Source organism: Oncorhynchus clarkii, chromosome 6 (genome assembly GCF_045791955.1).
Source record: "Oncorhynchus clarkii lewisi isolate Uvic-CL-2024 chromosome 6, UVic_Ocla_1.0, whole genome shotgun sequence".
Classification (NCBI taxonomy): domain Eukaryota; kingdom Metazoa; phylum Chordata; class Actinopteri; order Salmoniformes; family Salmonidae; genus Oncorhynchus; species Oncorhynchus clarkii.
In genome coordinates this window covers 19,677,084-19,703,345 of record NC_092152.1, presented here as the reverse complement: position 1 = coordinate 19,703,345, position 26,262 = coordinate 19,677,084, and the positions used below count along the sequence as shown (strand labels likewise).

The 26,262-nt window shown below is 44.2% G+C and overlaps 1 protein-coding gene across 2 annotated transcripts in view; it reads right to left on the bottom strand.

Annotated features, from left to right (window-relative positions):
* LOC139410727 (cell surface hyaluronidase-like) overlaps nt 1-26,262 on the bottom strand; it is a 43,975-nt gene continuing 17,713 nt past the window's right edge. For both annotated transcript variants that reach the window (XM_071156167.1, XM_071156168.1), the window contains exons 7-24: nt 23,399-23,568; nt 21,904-22,113; nt 21,299-21,504; nt 19,297-19,366; nt 18,221-18,349; nt 14,273-14,361; nt 13,556-13,687; nt 13,129-13,164; nt 12,848-13,003; nt 5,676-5,853; nt 4,013-4,228; nt 3,679-3,890; nt 3,256-3,438; nt 2,813-3,035; nt 2,586-2,687; nt 2,161-2,306; nt 1,740-1,846; nt 1-1,519 (exon numbers count right to left, since the gene is read on the bottom strand). In XM_071156167.1, coding sequence (XP_071012268.1) covers nt 1,326-1,519; nt 1,740-1,846; nt 2,161-2,306; nt 2,586-2,687; nt 2,813-3,035; nt 3,256-3,438; nt 3,679-3,890; nt 4,013-4,228; nt 5,676-5,853; nt 12,848-13,003; nt 13,129-13,164; nt 13,556-13,687; nt 14,273-14,361; nt 18,221-18,349; nt 19,297-19,366; nt 21,299-21,504; nt 21,904-22,113; nt 23,399-23,568 — 2,759 coding nt within the window. In that variant the 3' untranslated portion in view covers nt 1-1,325. The remainder of the gene's footprint in view (nt 1,520-1,739; nt 1,847-2,160; nt 2,307-2,585; nt 2,688-2,812; nt 3,036-3,255; nt 3,439-3,678; nt 3,891-4,012; nt 4,229-5,675; nt 5,854-12,847; nt 13,004-13,128; nt 13,165-13,555; nt 13,688-14,272; nt 14,362-18,220; nt 18,350-19,296; nt 19,367-21,298; nt 21,505-21,903; nt 22,114-23,398; nt 23,569-26,262) is intronic.

The window sequence follows — 26,262 nt, the reverse complement described above, 5'->3', positions numbered from 1 at the left end:
TGATGACAGGACACTTTATCACAAAGTCATCATCTCTGCAATTTCAGAAGAGCACTGAGGATGTGAGAATTCAAATATAAAGGTTTGATTAAAGAAATAAACTCTCATGAGTATAGTGATTCAACATTTCAAATACAACTCACAGCAAATTGAAAGGCACTCTCACAGTATACAGACAGCTTCTCAACATCCCTCAATACTCAATCCTATTCAAAGTGCTCAATTTGGAGTGTGCATCTTTAAATCATTTGCATAACAAAAAACATCTTATTTACAACAGAACAGTGGTTAAAAAGCAGGTCCTTCTCTTCAGAGGCTCTCTCACAATGGTTGCATTAATTTTAACTCGTCCAGGGCACTGGGTAGGCAGAGTTTGCAAATTCTTGACCATTTCTTAGATCTTAAAGTGACATCTTCCCCGGGGAGCTAAAATGAATGCACCCAATCACATACAAGAAAGTCACTAATCGCAGGCACAGTGGGGGAGCCCCTTTTCAAATCACCTGCTGAGGCCACAGAGGTACAGTAAGCCATGGTTTTGGTATGGACTACTAGTCTGTGTTTGTTTCAAGGCCAGATTTACCTTGTAAAATGTCCCCCCTGTAACACATACTTTTGGCATTTATATGTAATTAACAACATACATGACCATACTAAAAGGTAAATTAGTTGGAAATGCAGTTTCAATGGTAAGATAATGAGAAGAAAAAGAGAAACAAACCATCTCTGCTGTATGCGTAGCCAGCCCTAGGCGAAGGTGTCACTGTGTAGAGATCAAATAAATATGGAACAAAAAAGGACACATCCTGGGGAAAAAAGGTTTGTTGGAAATACAACAATCTCAACGGAATCGAATACAAAATGTTTTCATTAAGATACAGCTGCCCTTAACAGATCTAGTCGCTGAACAAAATGCCTCCAGGGACATGCAAAAACTGCAGAAAAAAGGAGTGAGGAAACAGACAGTTTTTCCTTTGATTTGCTAATTCAGTCTTCTTCTAAATGATGTGTTTCGTCTATGGACATGGTGAGCAGCAGACAGGTCAAACGCTGGCCTGAACCAACAACCCATCAGGTAACTGATACAAGTGTCAGACCACACAAGTTTGATGTGGTTACTTACTTTGTTAATTTGCTCTTATAATTCCATTCTGGGTCCAACCCCATTGATTCCCAGTCAAATATAACACACACACACACACACACACAGTAAATTACCCCCCAAATTATTAAACATCTTTGCCAATAAAATAATAAATAAAAGTTCAGCAGTTCACATTCATTTGCTGGTTGGTTGTGTTTTGGTTAAATTGTGTTTACATTTGTCATTGTGGTCCTGTGGCGGTCCTCAGTAGCTCCAGGTCTCTGCGTGTGCTGGTCTGTGTGCAGCCATAGGCCTCCAGGCCCAGAGGGAGGTAGCGCTCCTGCAGCCCCAGCCCCTCCTCACCCTGCCCAACCAGGATGGAGGCCCACGGAGGGGGGGCAGAGCCACCCTGGAACCCCCAAAACACCAGGCTCTCTGTGAGAGAAACACAACGTGTCATGTAGAAAATACTGTAATGAGGTGAGCAGAGAAAGAAGAAAAAGTATAAATCGCAGAGAAAATACATAGTTGGAGAGACAGCAGGAAGAAAAGAGGAAAACAACAATAACGAGGAACAGAGAATTGGATAGAAAAACCAGACCTGGCCTACAGTAATAGCACCCGCAACAGGGAACCATTTGAGAGTGAAACCTACCTTTACTCTGCAGATCTGCTGCCTTAGTCATTCCCAGGGGGACCAGATATCGTGCAACACTGACCAAGCCATCGGGCTGCCCTCGCGTTCCCAGAAGCACTATTGACCTAGTCATGAGAAAATATAAGCAATTATGATTCATCGATTTCCCCATCAAGTCAAACACCTCTGATCAAAATGATAGAACTTCTACCAGACGAAGAAATGCTACCTCTTACAATTCTCTTAAATGCACCTTGTTGCAATGAAACCAATAGAAAAGTGCCAAAAGCGCAAACCCCACCGAACTGGCACTCCAGGTTGACTAAAGCAATGCTCAAAGTATTTGAAAGATTTCAAATAGTATTTGAACCCAGGTCTGCAACAGACCACCAATCGAGTTCTAACTCCAACCAGCAAGGGCCTAATTCTTCCCCCTCACCTCTTTGGTAATCCAGTTTTAAGATACTCCTCCATTTTGGAGTCCATTTTGGAGAAAAATCTCTTATTTGTGACATTTCCAGAGCAGGCATCAACAGAGACCAGGAAGATGCCTGGCTCTGTGAAGGAGAATGTCTCACTGTTCACCTGAGAGAAGAAGACGTTGTAGAAAAGTGGGTAAGAGATACATCTGGCATGCTACAACCACAAACCGATTCAAAATATGGGTGGTGATTTTGTATTGATCAATAGTGTATTAATAAATTAGTATTTCATTCATAAACATTTATAATGGCCGTTTGATGAAAGTTAAACAACAGCACACCAACAACATGCAAACACTCATTATGCACACTGTGATTCTGTGGCACCGGGACACTATTCTCTAATGTAATACTGTGTTATATTTAAACCTGTGGCACTCACAGTGATAAAGGATTGTGTGTCTCCAGTCTGCTGCTCCTTGCTGCTGAGCGATTTGATCTGAGTTTGGAGGTAGGAGTTCCACGGGTCACTGGAAAACACCAGCTACCAGAAAACACACAGATTAATGCAGGGCTTTTATGTCAGACAGCACAACATGAGCTCATTCCTTTTCCAATAGAATTGCATACTAATGGAACAAAGACAGTGTGGTGGACTACCAGGCTAACCTGGGAGGCCCCACAGTCCTTGCATGGTTGGTTGCTGAGGGTGGGCATGGGGACCACTGCCGAGGGAGTCTTGGTGTATTTGGGGTAGGCCTTGGCCGTGCAGTTACAGGTCAGTTTGGAGGATGACGTGGTGGCCATCACCTTCACTCTCTCGCAACCCTTAACCGAGCAGTAACTGTGGCCATCGCGCCCCTGCCTCGCCCGCAAATACAGCCACAGCAAGCTGGGAGAGGAGAGAGGCCGGTGTTAATTGAGAGAGAGTGATGAAGGAGAGCGAGACAGACAGAGGGGCGAATCCTAACTTAAGCAAAATGTTCACTTAAAAATGTTACTTAGTCATACTATTGAAGTCAATAGGAGACTAAGTAAAAATTCTAGAGGGAGAGAGCGGTACAGTAGATATAGCCATATGGATAGAGACATTAGGGTATAGTGACTCTCACCCCACACTGCGGTCAAAGAAATACTTCCTCTCCAGCAGCCTCTTCTCCAGTTCAGGGAGGGAGAACACAGGCCCATAGTCGCTGATGTCATCGAAGATGTTACTCTGGCGGTCGTTGATGTCAGCCATGACCTGGAAGGTGGTGTCGGACGGGTAGCAGAGACCCACCAGCACCCAGTCACCTCTGGAGAGAAAGGAGGAGTCAACAGGTGACAATGAAGGTTAGAGATCTGTCTTACAAACTGACAAACACATCCTCTTATAGCACACACATTCAAACACACAGCAGAAAAACCAGACCTCCTGACCCAAATCCTGTGTATCGAGACCGGAACGAGACCAAGACCAGTTTCAATGTGGACAAACACCCAGACCAACCACCTTAAAAGACACACACACTCATCAGTCCCAGTGTTCCACTCACTGGTTGAAGTTAATGAGGGAAAGGACAATCTCTCTGGGAGCCGGGCCGTTCCAATGCAGGGTGTAGCTCTTGCTCATCATGAGGATAGGCTGGTACTGCTGGGACAGCGCCCCTTGGCTGTTAATACCCCTCAGCACCAGAGGAGCCTCAGGGTAGTCATCTCTACTGATGGACAGACTGAGGCTGGAAGCTCCCTGGGTCTGGATATACACCTGGAGGACACACATTAGAAACTGATAAAGCAATAGAGTTTGGTCACTTCTATGCAGTGTATATCCTAAGCCGTGAATAAAGTCACTGGTGATAGGCATTAGGGCCACTGTCCCATCCGTACCTGAGAGTAGGTGCCACTGCAGACCACTCCGTTCCACTGGGTGATGTTGACACAGCCGGGGTGACGGATCAGGTAGTTGTCTGCTCTGCCTACATACGTGTCCCTGTAGCCCGTCACAGAGCCGTCCACGTCATGGAAGATGGAGTTCTTATCCCCGTCCAGATCATTCTCGTCGAACCACTGGCCCGGACGCCCGAAGAATGCCCTCAGACCCACCTGTCACAAACAATAGGTTTTAAAAGACAGACATGACAAAACACAACCAGTGACTTACAAAGATGTGTATGGCCTAAAAAGTGATGGCGCGCAATTTGGTGTGCAGGTTTCCTAACTTTGATCTTATAGGTCTATAGTATTTGAGAGTTGAGCTGAATGTATATTATGGTCGTATTCATTAATATAGACTGTAGCAAAACGTTCCTAATGAATTCAACCCAGGTGTCAGTGATGAGGGTTCAACAAAAGTCCTTGAAAGCCATTTTGAAAAGGGACATTTTGAGTTTAGTCAAGCTTGAAAAGTTGAGTCGAGCTTGTCACCACATCCGACACTAGAGGGCTCTCCAATTCAGAATGACTTTCATCCAGAACCTCCCCTTCGCTCTCCCCATCTCTCAGCATGGGGTCTCCACCCAACCACTGGTTCCAGTAAAATTCCAACTCAGTAACTCAGCTCTCTGCTGTGTTCCAGGACAATAGAGATTTTTCCAACAGATAAGACCGAACCAACGGCCAAAAAGGAAACAGGCAGAGGGAAAGAGTGCATGCAGGAAAACAGTGTCTGATCCCTGCACTTCCAAATCAAAGCTTTCAATGTAAACACAAGTGGCACAAAAACTAAACTAGGCCCATCAGAATGGAATCATGTGCAAACAAGCAGACGGAGGTTTCAGATGGTTATTTTGCCTGATTTGGCAAAGGAAAACTCCATAGACACTAATGTTTCAGTCAGTGACCTTCATCAAATCATATCAAATATAAGTTTATTGGTCACGTACACGGTGTAGAAGATGTTATAGCAGATGAAGATAAATGCTTATGCTACTAGCTCCAAACAATGCAGTAAAATGTCAAACAAATAAATAATACCATTTTTTTTTTATCTTGAAATGTCAGAACGAATCCGATGAATCCAAATAGCACATAACAGTAATGCAATCTATATGTATATACACCAGATTAATATACTAAGAATGATATAGGGTGGGCTATGTAAAAAATACAGTATATAAAAATACATAAGCAGTGTGTAGAAACAGTGTAACTAAAATGCAATGTACAGTAGTAGAAATATTAGAACATATTATTTAAATACATAGTACAAAACCCCATGGCAAAATGGATAGAATTGGAGGAATTTTTCTTCCGGACCAGAGTCCGGATATAATTATCACATTCTTATCAGACTTTTTGTTTGTAACATCATTATTACGTCAGTATTTGAGAACAACAGAGACGAGGCAATGGCCCTTCTCCTGAAGTGTGCAATCGTAAACTCCCCCTCGTGGATTTAAAAGGAAAGGATTGGTCTAAGGAATATGGCAGAAACTCCCTACACCATGCTTACACCATGCTTACACCAATCCAATGCTTTTAAATGCATGAGGGTCAGAGAATGAGTGTGCACTTCTAGGATGAAAGGTGGAGTGATGTGATGGCTACTCACAGTGGGCTGGAAGCTGAGCTTGGACAGGTTGTTGCGTGGTGTGAGCTGCCAGGTGTTCTTTAGGTTGAAGCCCACCGCGCTGGTGAAACGCTCCTTCGTCGGGATGTAATTTCGGAATGTGCTCTGAGTGATCCGCACAGGACCGTCATAGATCTGGAAGCCGCGGATCGGAAACGTCCTTTAAAACATCCGTATGAGAGTCACACAACAAACATGACTAGAGTCACACTGAGCTAACACAAACAAAACAAGTCACGTTACATTCAAGACAGCATCAGCTGATCCAGAGCATCTACACTGACTGTACAAAACATTAAGAATACCTGCTCTTTCCATGACAGACTGACCAGGTGAATCCAGATGAAAGCTATTATCCCTTATTGATGTCACTTGTTAAATCCACTTCAATCAGTGTAGATGAAGGGGAGGAGACAGGTTAAAGAAGGATTTTTAATCCTTGAGACAATTAAGACATGGATTGTGTATGTGTACCATTCAGAGTGTGAATGGGCAAGACAAGGCAGCAGCTACTCTTCCTGGGATCCAAACATAAAGCACTTACATTACATTAAATCAAATCAAAAGATAACAGTACATCATATAACATTATTACACTACTACATATCTACAATAAAAAAAAATTTGATACCACTATACAACAATATCACAGTGCATGTGTGTCCATGTGTCTGTGTCTCTGCACAGTCCCTGTTGTTCCATAAGATGTATTTTTTCTTTGTTTGTTAAAATCTGATTCTACTGCTTGCATCAGTTACCTGATGTGGAATAGTTCCATGTAGTCATGGCTCTATGTAGTACTGTGTGTCTCCCATAGTCTGTTCTGGACTTTGAAGAGACCTCTGTTGGCATGTCTTGTGGGGTATGCATGGGTGTCCGTACATTCAGCTTGTCAACACCTCTTTCAAAAAACAAGTAGTCATGAAGTCCATCTCTCTTCCACTTTGAGCCATGAAAGATTGCCATGCATGTCATTAATGTTAGCTCTTCGTGTACTTTTAAGGGCCAGCCGTGCTGCCCTGTTCTGAGTCAACTGCAATCTTCCTAAGTCCCTCTTTGTGGCACCTGACCACACTACTGAACAGTGGTTCACAACCCGAAGAACATCCAGCCAACTTCACACAACTGTGGGAAGCATTGGAGTCAATATGTGCCAGCATCCCTGTGGAACGCTTTCTACACCTTGTAGAGACCATGCCCCAATGAATTAAGGCTGTTCTGATGGCAAAAGGGGGGGAACTCAATATTAGGAAGGTGTTCTTAATGTTTTGTACATTCAGTGTATAGCTATTTATAGCACTGGAGAGAAACATTAGGCCTATTGCTAGCTTCATCAGCTTGTTGTCTTATCAGCTTGTTGTCTCATCAGCATGGAAAAACAGTCATATAAGTCTAACTAGATAACAGCCTGGCTGTGACCAAACATCTAGCCGTTAGTGTGGTCAGGAAGTGTGTAAAAAAGGCCAGTACATCCCAGAGAGGGATGACAGGGCCGTCATGAATGAGGGAGCAGCTGGAGAAATCAGGGCATGCAGCAATTAGCTGTTACCACGTTTTACAGCCTCCAAAGAGGGGGCTGCCAGAGAAGGGGATATGCAAAGCACCAGATGTTAGGAACTTTTATATCACCCTTTATGTAGTATGACTTTGCTTATAAATAATTTTGTAAGCAATAACTTAGTGCTTATGGAGACTTTATAAATGCTCTTTAATTCCTTTCTAAGTTGTAGTTTGTTTAAAGTGTGACCAAATCCTCAACTCTGATATAACAACCTGTCATACAGGCTCCTTACCAATTGTGTTTTTTTGGGTGCTGTTTTGAACATAATGTTTCTGCCATCGTTTCTTATGACCGAAAAAAGCTTCTGGACATCAGAACAGCGATTTCTCACCTTGAACTGGACAATATTTTTTATTTAATGAGTCGTAAGTAAAGGATATGCTGCTCCTCCCGGACCAGCCCCAAATCCCCATAATTCATATGAAGAGGAGACGTTGTTACAGAGGTCGTAGAGCCGGATGCCTGGCGAGACCGCGTCAGCGAGTGAATCTGTTCTGCCTCATTTTTATTAGCATGTCACATGTGCAACCAGAGGGAGGAAAAAAAACTAGATCACCTTTACTCCACACACACAGAAGTGTACAAAGCTCCCTCTCACACTCTATTTGGCAAATCTGACCATAACTCTATCCTCCTGATTCCTGCTTACAAGCAAAAAATTCAAACAGGAAGTACCAGTGATGCCCTCAACACAGAAGTGGACGCTAAGCTACAGGACTGTCTCGCTAGCACATACTGGAATATGTTCCGGGATTCATCCGATGGCATTGAGGAGTATACCACATCAGTCACCGGCTTCATTAATACATGGATCTACGACGTCGTCCCTACAGTGACCATACGTACATATCCCAACCAGAAGCCATGGATTACAGGCAACATCTGTACTGAGCTAAAGGCTACAGTTGACACTTTCAAGGAGCGGGACACTAATCCGGACACTTATAATAAATCCCATTACGCCCTCCGACGAACCATCAAACAGGCAAAGCATCAACACAGGTCTAAGATCGAATCCTACTATGCCTGCTCTGATGCTCGTCGGATGTGGCAGGGCTTGCAAATTATCCCGGAATACAAAGAGAAACACAGCCGCGAGCTGTCCAGTGACGCAGACCTACTAGACAATTAAGCCTTCTATGCTCGCTTCGAGGCAAAAAACACTGAACCAAGCATGAGAGCACCAGCTGTTCCGGATGACTGCGATCACGCTCTCTGTAGCCAATATGAGTAAGACCTTTCAATCTTCAGGATCGGACCCTTTTTTTCAATTTTGCCTAAAATGACACCCAAATCTAACTGCCTGTAGCCCAGGACCTGAAGCAAGGTAATGCATATTCTTGATACCATTTGAAAGGAAATACTTGGTAGTTTGTGGAAATTTGAAAATAATGTAGGATAATATAACACATTAGATCTGGTAAAAGATAATACTAAGACAAAAACATGCATTTTTTTGTATTTTTCTTTTGTACCATCATCTTTGAAATGCAAGAGTAAGGCCATAATGTATTATTCTAGCCCAGCCACAATTTAGATTTTGGCCACTAGATGGCAGCAGTGTATGTATCAAGTTTTAGACTGATCCAATGAACCACTGCATATCTGTTCAAAATGTTGTATTAAGACTGCCCACTGCCCTATTTGGTTCATTAATACATTTTCATGTTCATAATTGTGCACTCTCCTCAAACAATAGCATGGTATTCTTTCACTGTAATAGCTACTGTAAATTGGACAGTGCAGTTAGATTAACAAGAATGTAAGCTTGTTGCTTACAACCTCATGTAAATCACATTAGCCTACGGTAGTTCAACCATCCCGCGGGGACACACACACACACACACACACAAACACACCGAATCTGTATTATCCACGCCAAACTTCGTGCAACCCCAGATTAACAAGAATTTAAGCTTTCTGCCCATATCAGATATGTCTATGTCATGGGAAATTTTCTTGTTACTTACAACCTCATGCTAATCACATTAGCCTATGTTAGCTCAACCGTGCCTTGCGAAAGTATTCGGCCCCCTTGAACTTTGCGACCTTTTGCCACATTTCAGGCTTCAAACATAAAGATATAAAACTGTATTTTTTTGATGAAACCAAAATTGAACTTTTTGGCAACAATGCAAAACGTTATGTTTGGCGTAAAAGCAACACAGCTCATCACCCTGAACACACCATCCCCACTGTCAAACATGGTGGTGGCAGCATCATGGTTTGGGCCTGCTTTTCTTCAGCAGGGACAGGGAAGATGGTTAAAATTGATGGGAAGATGGATGGAGCCAAATACAGGACCATTCTGGAAGAAAACCTGATGGAGTCTGCAAAAGACCTGAGACTGGGACGGAGATTTGTCTTTCAACAAGACAATGATCCAAAACATAAAGCAAAATCTACAATGGAATGGTTCAAAAATAAACATATCCAGGTGTTAGAATGGCCAAGTCAAAGTCCAGACCTGAATCCAATCGAGAATCTGTGGAAAGAACTGAAAACTGCTGTTCACAAATGCTCTCCATCCAACCTCACTGAGCTCGAGCTGTTTTGCAAGGAGGAATGGGAAAAAATGTCAGTCTCTCGATGTGCAAAACTGATAGAGACATACCCCAAGCGACTTACAGCTGTAATCGCAGCAAAAGGTGGCGCTACAAAGTATTAACTTAAGGGGGCTGAATAATTTTGCACGCCCAATTTTTCAGTTTTTGATTTGTTAAAAAAGTTTTAAATATCCAATAAATGTCGTTCCACTTCATGATTGTGTCCCACTTGTTGTTGATTCTTCACAAAAAAATACAGTTTTATATCTTTATGTTTGAAGCCTAAAATGTGGCAAAAGGTCGCAAAGTTCAAGGGGGCCAAATACTTTCGCAAGGCACTGTACATGTTTCAAGCAGACAACCATAGTCCCTGTGGCCAAGAACACTGAGGTAACCTGCCTAGACAACTACCGCCTCGTAGCACTCACATCTGCAGCCATGAAATGCTTTGAAAGGCCGGTCATGGCTCCCTCCAATTAGCATACCACCCTAACAGATCCACAGATAACGCAATCTCTATTGCACTCCACACGGCCCTTTCCCAGCTGGATACAAGGAACACCTACCTGAGAATGCTGTTCATTGACTACAGATCAGCATTCAACAACATAGTGCCCTCCAAGTTCACAAAGCGAAGGACCCTGGGACTGAACACCTTCCTCTGCAACTGGCTCTTGGAGTACATCACTGGGGACGAGCTTCCTGCCATCCAGAACCTCTATAAAAGGCTCCTTAACAGCTTCTACACCCAAGCCATAAGACAGTTAATCAAATGGCTACACAGACTATTTGCATTGACCCCCTTTTTTAATCGTATTTTTTTATATATTTTTTGCACCGAGTCTCTTGCACAGGCTCAATGTACACTCACTGGACTCTAACCACACACTCACACATATTTCACACACACACACACACACACACACATTTCTTCACATACGCTGCTGCTATTCTGTTTATTATCTATGTATAGTCACTTTACCCCGAACTACATGTACATATTACATCAATTACCTCAATTAACCCGTACCCCTGCACATTGACTCGATACCAGTACACCTTGTATATAGCCTCGTTATTGTATTGTGTTACTATTTTTCCTTTAGTTTATTTAACAAATGTTTCTTACTTTTTTGTTGTAAATCATGCAGCGCCGTGTGTCACGATCGCAGATTTTAGAGAAACAACAAATATCGGTACATATAAGTGTCGTATATCGACTGAAAGCTTAAATTCTTGTTAAAATAACTGCACTGTCCAATTTACAGTAGCATGGCATTTACAAATGCCATGCTATTGTTTGAGAGCTCCTAACAACAAAACACTTTTTTCACTGCGATAGGTTTGATAAATTCACCTCTGAAGGTGAAACGTGTACTTACATTCTGAAATCTTGCTCTGATTTATCATCCAAAGGGTCCCAGAGATAACATGAAGTGTTGTTTTGTTAAATAAAATCCTTTTTCATATCGTAAAAAGGTCCATATAGCACGCACAATCGATTTTGCATTTCCACTCGTTCAATTTGCAAAGAAAGGAATCTGTGAAAATCTAACCCTAAACTTTGTTTCAACTAGTCAAATCACGTTCGTATTTATTCCTCCGAGATCCTAGAATGTAACCAGACTTCACTATATCATTAGGTGTGTAGTATATCCTATAGGACACCAAATTTGGTCAGAGAGCGACGCCTTTATGGCACGCCGATGACGAGGGCGGTCTTCACTTGATTGACTGTAACTTTGTCAAATAAGCACCAATTGGGGTCAAACAAAGCTAGCTAAATAACCAATGAGCTGGGCTTTACGGTAGTAAACCCAGTATCTGTCACACAATGTTGCTGCTAACCTTGTACGACATCAAGCCTTTTCCTTTTGGACAAAAATTATAAGAATATGGAGAGTTATGAAGTTATGAAAACTGGGTGTTTTGCAAATGTTGAACTTATAATATGGCTACTAATATTGGAAAAGCTCAATCAAAGTCCAAGTATACAGATTTGTCGATATTCTTACAGAAAAATGTAATGTGAATGTAAATGTCTCCTTCACGATTTGCCCAAATGTACCTGGGTGACTTCACACTAAATGTCATGTAGGTCTGAATCCGTCGGAAACGTTCCACATACACTGCTGCCATCTTATGGACACCATAGGAATTACAACCAGAGTGATGGCTAGATTGGGGACCTTTCTGTTGCATTTTAAAGATGGTGGTAGAAAAAAAAAAAAAATCTTTGTATTTTCTTCTACCAGATCTGTTGTGTTATATTCTCCTACATTCAATTCACATTTCCACAAACTTCAAAGTGTTTCCTTTCAAATAGTACCAAAAATATGCATATCCTTGCTTCAGGGCCTGAGCTACTGGTAGTTAGATTTGGGTATGTCATTTTAGATGAAAATTGAAAAATAATGCCTAACCCTAATCTTAAATTAAGACCAAAAAGCACATTTTTGTTCTCATGAATTCTTTTACATATAGCCAATTTTGACTTTGCAGCTAGCGGAAATCGCTCAGTTCTTCCTCAAGGACAAGACACATCCCAATAAACGTTCAATGCTCTCTTTTTTTCTACTGAAAAATGTTTTCCATTGCATACCGTAATGAACCCGAACCTGAGGACTGCCTCTCTGACTGTGGGTGGGTTACAGCCTGCTCCCGGTCCCTGATCCGAGTGCTCTTCCGCAAGTGCTCGCCGTGATTGTGACTGTTTCTCAGACTCTAATTTCTCATTGGTCACTGTAAGCAACGCTTTGATTCATTTTTTCCTTTCAGTCACTGTTTATCAAAGGAGGCTTACTACGCGGATGGAGGAAATTGGTTCTCAGGAAACACATAAGTGATAGAAACATAAAAAAAACATTTATCCTATTACAGGAAGTTAGTCAAAGCAGTACTTCCCCTACAAGAGCAATGCCCCTCTCCAACACTATCTGCAGTTTTTTATTACAGTATTTTTCACACGCACACACACACACACGAGAACACACACACACACACGAACACACACACACACGAACACACACACACACACGAACACACACCTGTTCCTGGGTAGTGTCCTCATCTTGCCGTCTGCTCCTCCCTGGCCCCAGTACTTGTTCTGGCCTCCATTGAAGCCACGGTTCCGGCTCTCTCCCACAAACAGAGACTGAGTCACTTCCTGACTGGAACCCTCGTCCTTGGGATAACTACCGTCACTGACGGAGGGAGAGGAAAGGGACAGGATGTGTTTTTGAGCATAAGTGTATGTGTAGTGGGAGTGTTAGGAATGTACAGACAGAAACACAGGTGTAGAAACAGACACAGGAGCCTTGGTACATACCTCGCAAAGGAGAGTCCCACCCCATTGTCTGCAAATCTATAACCAGAGAGAATGAACGTATCATTCATTCTGCATTGTAGACGTGCACTGTGTGAGAGCTCCACTGAGTAGGGCTAACCCAGAAGTGTAGGAGTCACCAGTTCAATGTCATCCATAGAATTGAGGACTGAGAAAGAGGAACTCCTGGCCCTTTGCCACATCCGAGATGGCCACTTGATAACATGTTAGCTTAGCATGCTAGCTACTAATTCTAATGCAAGTTGCTAAAGTAAAACCTGAGTCACTTCTGAGACACTTTTCTCTGTGCGAATCATACAGGGACATCGAAGACAGAAGCGATGACATGTGACTACTGCACAGCACATTGATGAACAAGGATACAGTAACCACATTCATGGGCTCAATGAGATGACATCACAGCACTCACCCAGAGTTCTGAATGGTAATGTCACCGCCTCGTATCCAGGCTCCGAGGTCATTGTTCTTAAAGGCGATGAGTGTGTCGATGAGAGCAGCCACCCTAGGACGGTTTGGGTCTGCATTCTCATGTGGACGGAACCTGAAACAGACCCATGTGTAATATGAGTATAGAAACACACACACTCTTGATCTTTCTCTCTGACACACAGATACACACACTCTTAGAAAATACACACAGACAAACACTATGCACACAGACAAACACTACGCACACAGACAAACACACACAGACAAACACTACGCATACAGACAAACAAACACACACCAGTCCTCACCTTCACACACAAACACACACAGCGTAAGCAGTGGTCTTAGATGGCCTAAGCTATTTTCTTTCTATCTGTTGAAGAAGAGGCTTGTATTTGGACAGACTGGTGCAGATTGGAGCCTTGTTTTGTCTGTAAACACAAACCTGCCAGACCCTCCAGACTACTGTACAAGGAGAGTACCGACCAGTACAGGCTATCAAAGTACAGTACAGACCAGTACAGACCATACCATATAAACTACATACCATCTACAGTAAGTGCTGTAGAGATAGATACTAACTAAACCACAGCCTACTAGACCAAGTAAATATATAGACAATGATTGATCCAAATGTCTGATCCCTGCATGTGGAAATGTAATTGTAAATGCAATGTAGTTTGACCTGTATTCTTACCTGGCGTTGTTGTCCAGACACAGGTACTCCCGGGGGTCTGCAGCACTGGCATTGGTGGTCTTCACACCTTTATCAATGAAGAGCCCAGCCTGGGTAACACAAACAGGTATGGGAACTATGGTCATAAAGGAGTCAGACAGTTTTACATATTTTGCATGTGAGTGTCGTAATAGCACACAGTAGCAACTCTGTAAAATAGATATATTGTCAAATGTACGGGATATAAGAGTGTAGTGTGTAATGTGCAGTTCAAGTGTGAATGCAATGTAATGAGACTGTGTATACACTACCGGTCAAAAGTTTTAGAACACCTATTCATTCAAGGGTTTTCTATATTTTTGCTATTTTCTACATTGTAAAATAATAGTGAAGACATCAAAACTATGAAATAACACATATGGGATTATATGGTAACCAAAAGTGTTAAACAAATCAAAATATATTTGATATTTGAGCTTCTTCAAACAGCCACCCTTTGCCTTGATAACAGCTTTGCACACTCTTGGCATTCTCTCAACCAGCTTCATGAGGTAGTCACCTGGAATGCATTTCAATTACCAAGTGTGCCTTCTTAAAAGTTAAGTGGTGGAATTTATTTAATTCTTAATGTGTTTGAGCCAATCAGTTGTGTTGTGACAAGGTAGGGTTGGAAGATAGCCTTATTTGGTAAAAGACCAAGTCCATATTATGGCAAGAACAGCTCAAATAAGCAAAGAGAAACGACAGTCCATCATTACTTTAAGACATGAAGGTCAGTCAATCCGGAACATTTCAAGAACTTTGAAAGTTTCTTCAAGTGCAGTTGCAAAAACCATCAAGTGCTATGATGAAACTGGCTCTCATGAGGACCGCCACAGGAATGGAAGACCCAGAGTTACCTCTGCTGCAGAGGATAAGTTCATTAGAGTTAACTGCACCTCAGAAATTACAGCCCAAATAAATGCTTCAGAGTTCAAGTAACAGACACATCTCAACATCAACTGTTCAGAGGAGACTGTGTGAATCAGGCCTTCATGGTTGTATTTCTGCAAAGAAACCACTGCTAAAGGACACCAATGCTGTTACGGTTTTCTTCGGATGAAGTAGTCGGACCAAAACGCAGCGTAGTATTCTTGAAACATATTTAATGATGACGGAAAAACGAACAATACAAAAACAACAAACGGACCGTGAAAACCTATACAGCCTATCTGGTGACAACAAACACAGAGACAGGAACAATCACCCACCAAACACTCAAAGAATATGGCTGCCTAAATATGGTTCCCAATCAAAGACAACGATAAACACCTGCCTCTGATTGAGAACCACTCTAGACAGCCATAGACTTACCTAGAAAACCCCACTAAGCCACAATCCCAATACGTACGAAAATCCCACGACAAAACACCCCACATAAATAAACCCATGTCACACCCTGGCCTGACCAAAATAATAAAGAAAACACAAAATACTAAGACCAGGGCGTGACAGAACCCCCCCCCCCTCCCCAAGGTGCGGACTCCCGACCGCACAACTAAACCCATAGGGGAGGGTCCGGGTGGGCGTCTGTCCACGGTGGCGGCTCCGGCTCGGGACGTGGACCCCACTCCAACCAAGTCTTAGTCCCCTTGTAATGAGTCCTTAGATTGGCGACCCTCGCCGCCGACCTTGGCCTAATACCCCTCACCAAGGACCCCACTGGACTGAGGGTTCAGCTCGGGACTGGGGTAGCTCGGGACTGAGGGGTAGCTCGGGACTGAGGGGAAGCTCGGGACTGAGGGGAAGCTCAGTACGGAGATCTGGCAGATCCTGGCTGGCTGGTGGTTCTGGCAGATCCTGACTGACTGGCGTTTCCGGCAGATCCTGGCTGACTGGCGGATCTGGAAGATTCTGGCTGACTGGCGGATCCTGGCTGAATGGCGGATCTGGAAGATTCTGTCTGACTGGTGGATCCTGGCTGAATGGCGGATCTGGAAGATTCTGGCTGACTGGCGGCTCTGGCTGCTCCATGCAGACTGGCGGCTCTGGCTGCTCCATGCAGACTGGCGGCTCTGGCTGCTCCATGCAGACAGACGGCTCTGGCTGCTCCATGCAGACTGGCGGCTCTGGCTGCTCCATGCAGACTGGCTGCTCCATGCAGACTGGCTGCTCCATGCAGACTGGCGGCTCTGGCTGCTCCATGCAGACTGGCGGCTCTGGCTGCTCCATGCAGACTGGCGGCTCTGGCTGCTCCATGCAGACTGGCTGCTCCATGCAGACTGGCGGCTCTGGCTGCTCCATGCAGACTGGCGGCTCTGGCTGCTCCATGCAGACTGGCGGCTCTGGCTGCTCCATGCAGTCTGGCAGCTATATGCAGACTGGCAGTTCTGAACAGGCGGGAGACTCCGGCAGCGCTGTAGAGGCGGGAGCACGGCAGCACTAAACAGGCGGGAGACTCCGACAGCGCTAAACAGGCAGGAGACTCCGACAGCGCTGGAGAGGAGGAAGGCTCCGACAGCGCTAAACAGGCATGAGACTCCGGCAGCGCTGGAGAGGAGGAAGGCTCTGGCAGCGCTGGACAGGCGAGGCGCACTGTAGGCCTGATGCGTGGTGCTGGCACTGGGCCGAGGACACGCACAGGAAGCTGCCACCGGCTGATGCGTGGAGGTGGCCTGGATAGACCGGACCGTGCAGGCGCACTGGAGCTCCTGAGCACCGAGCCTGCCCAACCTTACCTGGCTCGATGCCCACTCTAGCCCGGCCGATACGAGGAGCTGGTATGTACCGCACCGGGCTATGCACCCGCACTGGAGACACCGTGCGCACCACAGCATAACACTGTCCGGTCTCTCTAGCCCCCCGGTAAGCACAGGAAGTTAGCGTAGGTCTCCTACCTGGCGTAGCCATACTCCCTGTGAGCCCCCCCCCCAGGTGCAATTTAGATGTTGGTCACTAGATGGCAGCAGTATATGTGCAAAGTTTTAGAGTGATCCAATTAACCATTTTTTATTTTACCTTTATTTAACTAGGCAAGTCAGTTTTAAGAACAAATTCTTATTTTCAATGATGGCCTAGGAACAGTGGGTTAACTGCCTTGTTCAGGAGCAGAACGACAGCTCGGGATTTGAACTTGCAACCTTTCTGTTACTAGTCTAACGCTCTAACCACTAGGCTACGCTGCTGCCCCAAAATTGCATAGCTGTTCAAAATGTTGTATCAAAACTGCCCAAATGTGCCTAATTGGTTTATTAATACATTTAATACAAGTTCATAATACAAGTTCATAATTGTGCACTCTCCTCAAACAATAGCATGGTATTCTTTCACTGTAATAGCTACTGTAAATTGAACGTGGGGACACCGATCCCGTATTATCCACGCCAAACTTGGTGCAAAACCAACATTCAAAGCCACGATGATTGGTCAGAGTTCGGACGTACCCTTGTGCCTGCCATGCCACCGACTGCGGGAGACGAGCAGTTTCACAGCATCATTTGAAATGAGCTAAACGAAAGGAAAGAAACATGTGACTCTGTAGAAAACTAACATTACATGATTGTCAGTAATAGTGAATCAATGGCAATTTGGGAAAATGCAAGTATGGATGGCAATGTTTTGTTTTGGTGGGGATTCCATCTCTAACGTTCCTCCTTCTCTCGCGCACCTTTGCTTCGTCACAGGAAACAACCGAACTCTGACCAATCAGTGCAGCTTTTAATGTTGCTAGGTTTCTCGTGGGCGTGGTTTTGCACCAAGTTTGGCATGGATAAAAAGGATGCATGCATGTGTAAGGTTTTGAGTGAGAGCTGGCATACTGTATGTGGGAGAAATCAGACAATTGGAAGAGCCCTTACTACGTTGTGTATGTGATCCCTGCAGGAATTTAAAGCCAAGACCTTGGTGTTGTTAGCGCCATGCTTTTACCAGCTGAGCCACACAGAACCACAGTGTTTTAGTCTTTTACACAGTGCTGCCAGTGAGTGGTACCTTAAAGTTGGAGTGCACACGGTTGTTGTAGAAGATCCCCAGAGGGGTCAGTTCTGCCCGGGTCTCTGGAAACAGCCCATGAGAGTCCCCTGTGGATGAGCTGTGGAACACATACCATATCCCAGCATCCTTTAGGATGACATGGGGGGGGTGAATGGAGTAAAAAATAATAATGATCCTGGAGTAATAATCAAGCAAATGTATTTAGAAGTTATGTTTACATCATTAGATGTCACAAAGCGTTTATACAGAAACCCAGCCTAAAACCCCTAAGAGCAAGCAATGCAGATGTAAAAGCACGCGGCTAGGAAAAACTCCCTAGAAAGACAGGAACCTAGGAAGAAACCTAGAGGAACCAGGCTCTGAGGGGTGGCCAGTCCTCTTCTGGCTGTGCCAGGTGGAGATTATAAGAGTACACGGCCATTAAGGCCAGATCGTTCTACAAAATGTTCAAATGTTCATAGATGACCAGGGGTGTCAAACAATAATCAAAGTGGTTATAGAGGGTGCAACAAGTCAGCACCTCAGGAGTAAATGTCAGTTTGCTTTTCATAGCTGAGCATTCAGAGTTCGAGACAGCAGGTATGAGAGCTCTCTCTCTCTCTGAATGCTCGGCTATGAAAAGGGAGAGAGAGAGAGAGAGAACTGCACAGAGAGAGTACTGTCATTGAGTATTGCACAGAGAGAGTACTGTCATTGAGTATTGCACAGTGAGAGTACTGTCATTGAGTATTGCACAGAGAGAGTACTGTCATTGAGTATAATGCACAGGCACATTGATACAATTGTGATTGAACTAGAACAGTAAGGTCTTGATGTTGAACTTTATCTCCTGGTTGAAGCCATAATTTATTGCTGTTGATGTAAAAGTAAGAACCCAATATCTCCCCAGATTTATCACCTCATCACATGAGATGAACCGGTAAGCCACAGCCTTAGATCCTTATGAGTGGCTAAACCTTAAAGCTGGGGGGGGCTCACCAGATGTACAGTCTCAGTCCCCTGCTGATCGTTATTCATTCATTATTAAACAGTGTTGTATTGTTGGTAGGCAGAGATGCTTATTACAGTCATACCTGGGAGCCAGCAGCAGCGTTGCTTATGAGGTTATTATTGGGGTTGGCGATCCAGAACGTAGACACTGCCCTAAAACAACACACACACACACACCGAGCAGACAGACAGACACACAGGGAGGATGAAAGAGAATTAGAGGAGATGTCTCCAGGCTAACTGATTGTTAATATCAGGATCTATTCATTTAATAAGAACAGTGACTCCTGTTATCCATGGAATAATTCACCTCTCCCACATAAATCCTGTCCAGGGACGGTTCTGCCAACACACACACACACACACACCTGTACTCTCTCTCACACACACATACACACAGTCCTCCAAAAACAGCGCCTGCTGCTCCCCAAACAGACCTCATTTTAAACCTCCCCCAGAAACAGAAACACATCTCATGCAGCGGTGTGGTTGATTTTGCAGGGATAAGACGGCCCTATCACTCTCACACAGAGGACATGAACCCTTTGTCTTCTCTCAAGGTTGGCCTGTCCAACCCAGTAAAACCTGACACACCACACCCCACAGTAGGCCTGTCCAACCCAGTAAAACTTGACACACCACACCCCACAGTAGGCCTGTCCAAACACAGTAAAACCTGACACACCACACCCCACAGTAGGCCTGACCAACCCAGTAAAACCTGACACACCACACCCCACAGTAGGCCTGACCAACCCAGTAAAACCTGACACACCACACCCCACAGTAGGCCTGTCCAACCCAGTAAAACCTGACACACCACACCCCACAGTAGGCCTGTCCAACCCAGTAAAACCTGACACACCACACCCCACAGTAGGCCTGACCAACCCAGTAAAACCTGACACACCACACCCCACAGTAGGCCTGTCCAACCCAGTAAAACCTGACACACCACACCCCACAGTAGGCCTGTCCAACCCAGTAAAACCTGACACACCACACCCCACAGTAGGCCTGTCCAACCCAGTAAAACCTGACACACCACACCCCACAGTAGGCCTGTCCAACACAGTAAAACCTGACACACCACACCCCACAGTAGGCCTGTCCAACCCAGTAAAACCTGACACACCACACCCCACAGTAGGCCTGTCCAACCCAGTAAAACCTGACACACCACACCCCACAGTAGGCCTGTCCAACCCAGTAAAACCTGACATACCACACCCCACAGTAGGCCTGTCCAACCCAGTAAAACCTGACATACCACACCCCACAGTAGGCCTGTCCAACCCAGTAAAACCTGACATACCACACCCCACAGTAGGCCTGTCCAACCCAGTAAAACCTGACATACCACACCCCACAGTAGGCCTGTCCAACCCAGTAAAACCTGACATACCACACCCCACAGTAGGCCTGTCCAACCCAGTAAAACCTGACATACCACACCCCACAGTAGGCCTGCCCAACCCAGTAAAACCTGACATACCACACAGTAGGCCTGTCCAACCCAGTAAAACCTGACATACCACACCCCACAGTAGGCCTGTTCAACCCAGTAAAACCTGACATACCACATCCCACAGTAGGCCTGTCCAACCCAGTAAAACCTGACATACCACACCCCACAGTAGGCCTGTTCAACCCAGTAAAACCTGACATACCACATCCCACAGTAGGCCTGTCCAACCCAGTAAAACCTGACATACCACACCCCACAGTAGGCCTGTCCAACCCAGTAAAACCTGACACACCACACCCCACAGTAGGCCTGTCCAACACAGTAAAACCTGACACACCACACCCCACAGTAGGCCTGTCCAACCCAGTAAAACCTGACACACCACACCCCACAGTAGGCCTGTCCAACCCAGTAAAACCTGACACACCACACCCCACAGTCGGCCTGTCCAACCCAGTAAAACCTGACACACCACACCCCTTACTTCCATTACTCTTTCTTCTTGAGCTATATTTTTTTCTAATTTCTGCCTCTTTTCACTTTCATTCTGTTTCTCTAATTTCCCCTCTGTCAAAGTTGACTCTTTCTCGACCAGACAAGTATTTTCTGTGTCTTACTTGCACTCCATGCTCGGCGAAGGTGTATAGTTCTTATACACTTTGTCTCGGATGCTGGTGCACATGGTCTCGTTGCGGTCGGTGGGCAGGAGTGTTCCTGGTCGGGTAACCAAACCCAGGTTGTGGAAGAACGTGTTCCTCTGCTCCATCCCGTCCTCCAGGAAGAAACAGTGACCCAGGGTGTCATAGCCTACAGTGTCCTTCACCTGGAGAGGAGAAACATTTGGGAAACGCTACACACCAATGACAGGAGCAGAGCAGGAAAGCAGCTTGGAGTTACTGCATCATGTTATCTGAATGATGGTCGATTCACTTTCTCAACGCATTTGACATTCATTTATTTCATGACTGGCGTCATATGGTCCTCATTTCCCCAAGTTGTATCACACATACGGCACACACACCAGGGCTGGAGTCAATTCGAAATAAAGAGAGTCAATTCATGAAGTAAACTTAAATTACATCTATTTTCAATGATAAATCAATAAACTGAGAAGTTTTTCAAAAGTATTTTCTTTCTTAAAAAAAAAAATTCAAATCACTTCCTGAATTGACTGCCTTCAATTATAATTGACCCCAGCCCTGACACACACGTTCACACACACCAGCAGGCCATTGGTGGCGTGGATGGTGATGCAGCGGGAGAAGGAGTGGTGGATGGAGAGGCCGTCCACGTAGGCTGGTTCCCGGTAGCCCCCTCGCCAGTCAACATCCCCACAGCGGTGGAAGTGTACCGGGTAGCGGCCCTGCTCTTGCTGCCCCATGTTCCTCAGCTCCACGTGGGACAGGTGCACCGAAGTGAAGTTCCCAAATATCTGAGGAGAAATGGGGTAGAGAGAGAGAGAGAGAGAGAGAATAAGCTGTGTTGTGCTGTGCTGTGTGGTGTGGTGTATTGTGTTGTGCTGTGCTGTGCTGTGTGGTGTGTTGTGCTGTGCTGTGTTGTGCTGTCTTGTGCTGTGCTGTCTTGTGCTGTGCTGTCTTGTGCTGTGCTGTCTTGTGCTGTGCTGTCTTGTGCTGTGCTGCATCATATTACTCTGGTTCTGCTGATCTATTGGTGGCTCTATTTTACAGTTACATCTATTGATGAACGGAACATCATGCAACAACTGAGATGATCTGAGCACAAACAATGCTAGAGAAAGAGAGAGAGAGAGAGAGAGAGAGAGAGAGAGAGAGAGAGAGAGAGAGAGAGAGAGACACACAGACAAATATGACCTAATGAGCAAATAGACACAAAAACATGCAGTAAACTCAGGGAGGTCTTTCTTAGGTATATGGCCTTTTCCACATTGTCTGTTTTGTGTTAAGGAGATATTGGCCAATCCCTCAAGCTAACTGTAACGCACTCATTCACTCACCCAAACTCTCTCACACACACACTACACTTGGACAGTACTCTCTACAGTCAATAAACAAGGTTTTTTTTCCATTTACTGCAAAGGGGCTGCTTTTACATAAGGCAAGAGGAATGTTATTATGTATTTATCAGAAGAGAGCATGAGTATGTAACACATTATACAGGGAAAATATTGTACTTGCATCCTGGATACAGAGAATGTGTGTGTGTGAGGGAGGGGTGTGTGCATCGACGTTGGTCTGGTGTTTGAGTTTTCTGTGTGCTCAGTGGGGTTGTGAAATATACAGAGTAAAAAAGGACAAAGAAGGATTACAATACTGAAACACAAAACATTAAGAGTAATGAGTGTTGCTCATCCATGCTCCATCTTTCTCTGAGTGGTGCCTGGATTGTGTTCATTAGGGCATGCAACAGAAACCATTTGCAACCAATTTCTTATTGGAGAAGGCCAGGTAGTCCCTCCCTGTTTCAGTTTGTTTTCTTCCATTAAGTACCTAATGAACATTACATGTTGTTAGATCATGTGTGAATGATGAATGTCCTCAGTCATTCAGCATCTGCTGAATGCTCTAATGACCCTCCGCCACAGCAATATGGTAATGTTCAACATGATTACACTAGATTGAATGGCATTAGATAAGCATATAACTCAGTCTGAAATGCACAGGGCAGGCAGGCTCAAGGTTCAACACAGACCCGATACTCACAGCTACACATGGTTACATAAGCACTCAGACACACACCTTGATGTGTCCGCCGTACGTGTCGTGGCCAAAGAACTGGCACCAGTTGTTTCCATAGCAGGTGTTTTCCATCTCCCCATAGATGAGTATGTTCCTGCTGAGCAGTGCCACCTCCGCTCGCATGTCCACCCCATCCACAATCTCCCCCATGTGACCAAACTGGGGCCTCCCTGGGAGAGGGGACACGTGGTACACAAACTTCATAGCATGTACTATTGTCATAAATCAGTGAAAGCAACAAATCAATTGTTGTATGTAAACATTTAGACATACATATTAATATGATATTTAAAAGTGTTCACATTAACAACAGTCGGCCAAATATATGGTTGTCTCGATACAGTTGGTCTGGATATAATTTGATGGGGCCAGGTGAGTGACCTTAATCCCATACAGAGCAACATCAGCACTTCTCTTTCTAGCCATGAAAACAATTTAGAGAGAATGAGATGAGACTGTCGGTTTGTCATTATTGTCTCCCAATATGGCAAGCCAACTGCTGCCAGTGCCAACCATAGGATGTGTGCTTCACCTCACAAACATTGAGAGAGAGAGAGAGAGAGACATACACCACACACAGCCCTTGCTCCAGGAAGGGAGGTGGCTTGTGTCGACATCAGAGCAGTGGGCCAAAACAGAGGTGTTGGCAGACAGGGGACTACACAGGGTGGAACACCAGACCAGATTTCAACAAACTGGTCTTTGTTACAACCAGGTTATGATGTCCTTTTCATAACAATATCAAGACATCATACTTTGGCTGTTATCTGGTCAGATTACGACCAGATGAGGACTTTTTTTTGGTCGTTATTGCTAAAAAGAAGTGAACAAAAATTCCTTACAACCAGTATAGAATCTGACCATGATGTCATTGCAACCAGTTTTGCTCGCTGGGCTTGTGACACCATGGACAGTTTATAAAACCGGACTGGCATCCACACATACAGCAGAAAACAGGACGATGGAGGGAGGGACAGAGAGAAAGAAATACAGTGCCTTGCGAAAGTATTCGGCCCCCTTGAACTTTGCGACCTTTTGCCACATTTCAGGCTTCAAACATAAAGATATAAAACTGTATTTTTTTGTGAAGAATCAACAACAAGTGGGACACAATCATGAAGTGGAACGACATTTATTGGATATTTTAAACTATTTTAACAAATCAAAAACTGAAAAATTGGGCGTGCAAAATTATTCAGCCCCCTTAAGTTAATACTTTGTAGCACCACCTTTTGCTGCGATTACAGCTGTAAGTCGCTTGGGGTATGTCTTTATCAGTTTTGCACATCGAGAGACTGAAATTTTTTCCCATTCCTCCTTGCAAAACAGCTCGAGCTCAGTGAGGTTGGATGGAGAGCATTTGTGAACAGCAGTTTTCAGTTCTTTCCACAGATTCTCGATTGAATTCAGGTCTGGACTTTGACTTGGCCATTCTAACACCTGGATATGTTTATTTTTGAACCATTCCATTGTAGATTTTGCTTTATGTTTTGGATCATTGTCTTGTTGGAAGACAAATCTCCGTCCCAGTCTCAGGTCTTTTGCAAACTCCATCAGGTTTTCTTCCAGAATGGTCCTGTATTTGGCTCCATCCATCTTCCCATCAATTTTAACCATCTTCCCTGTCCCTGCTGAAGAAAAGCAGGCCCAAACCATGATGCTGCCTCCACCATGTTTGACAGTGGAGATGGTGTGTTCAGGGTGATGAGCTGTGTTGCTTTTAACGGACCTCTGAGACTATCACAGTGCAGGTGCATTTATACGGAGACTTGATTACACACAGGTGGATTGTATTTATCATCATTAGTCATTTAGGTCAACATTGGATCATTCAGAGATCCTCACTGAACTTCTGGAGAGAGTTTGCTGCACTGAAAGTAAAGGGGCTGAATAATTTTGCACGCCCAATTTTTCAGTTTTTGATTTGTTAAAAAAGTTTGAAATATCCAATAAATGTCGTTCCACTTCATGATTGTGTCCCACTTGTTGTTGATTCTTCACAAAAAAATACAGTTTTATATCTTTATGTTTGAAGCCTGAAATGTGGCAAAAGGTCGCAAAGTTCAAGGGGGCCGAATACTTTCGCAAGGCACTGTAAATACATTTGAAATGTAATATTTTGTGAGTATAATGTTTACTGTTCATTTCTTAAACTCAGAGAAATAGGGAATGAGCCAACAGGCACCCTGTTTACCAATGGGGAGTGTAGCTGAAATTAAGTTCCCAAAATTGAAAACAAATAAACATTTTGAAACCAAAACAGAAAAGGAGAAAATCCATTGGGAGAAACCTCCCCTTTGTTCCATATTAGCTGCAAAATATGTATCTTCCTGCCACACCCGTAGAGACAGCCAGTGGAACGACCAACTGGAACAATAGCATTGCTATGTCTTTCTCACTCTTTAATTATTGTCCTCATTCATTTCTTACTGTAGTGTCCTGTTAATTGTTACTACTCATTGAGCATTATTATTTTTCCTATTATTATCTATCTGCGTCATCATTGATTTGTTGTGCCTATATCTTTGCTTTGGCAAAGTATGTGAAAACACTTCCCATACCAATAAAGTATGAGAGAGAGAGAGAGAGACAGAAAAGAGAGAGAGAGAGAGAAAAGAGACAGAGAGAAAAGAGAGAGAGACAGAGAGAAAAGAGAGAGAGAAAAGAGAGACACAGACAGACAGATATAATTGACCAACACCATCCCATGTAGGAGAAAAGCCTGACTACCTGTCTTTTCCCACGGGTCATTTATAGAACTAAAAATGAAAGACCATGGCTCAGGATTTATAAATAAATAATGATACTTATTTTTATATCATACCATATCCAGTTCAAAACACAGCAGTGATACTCAATATCAG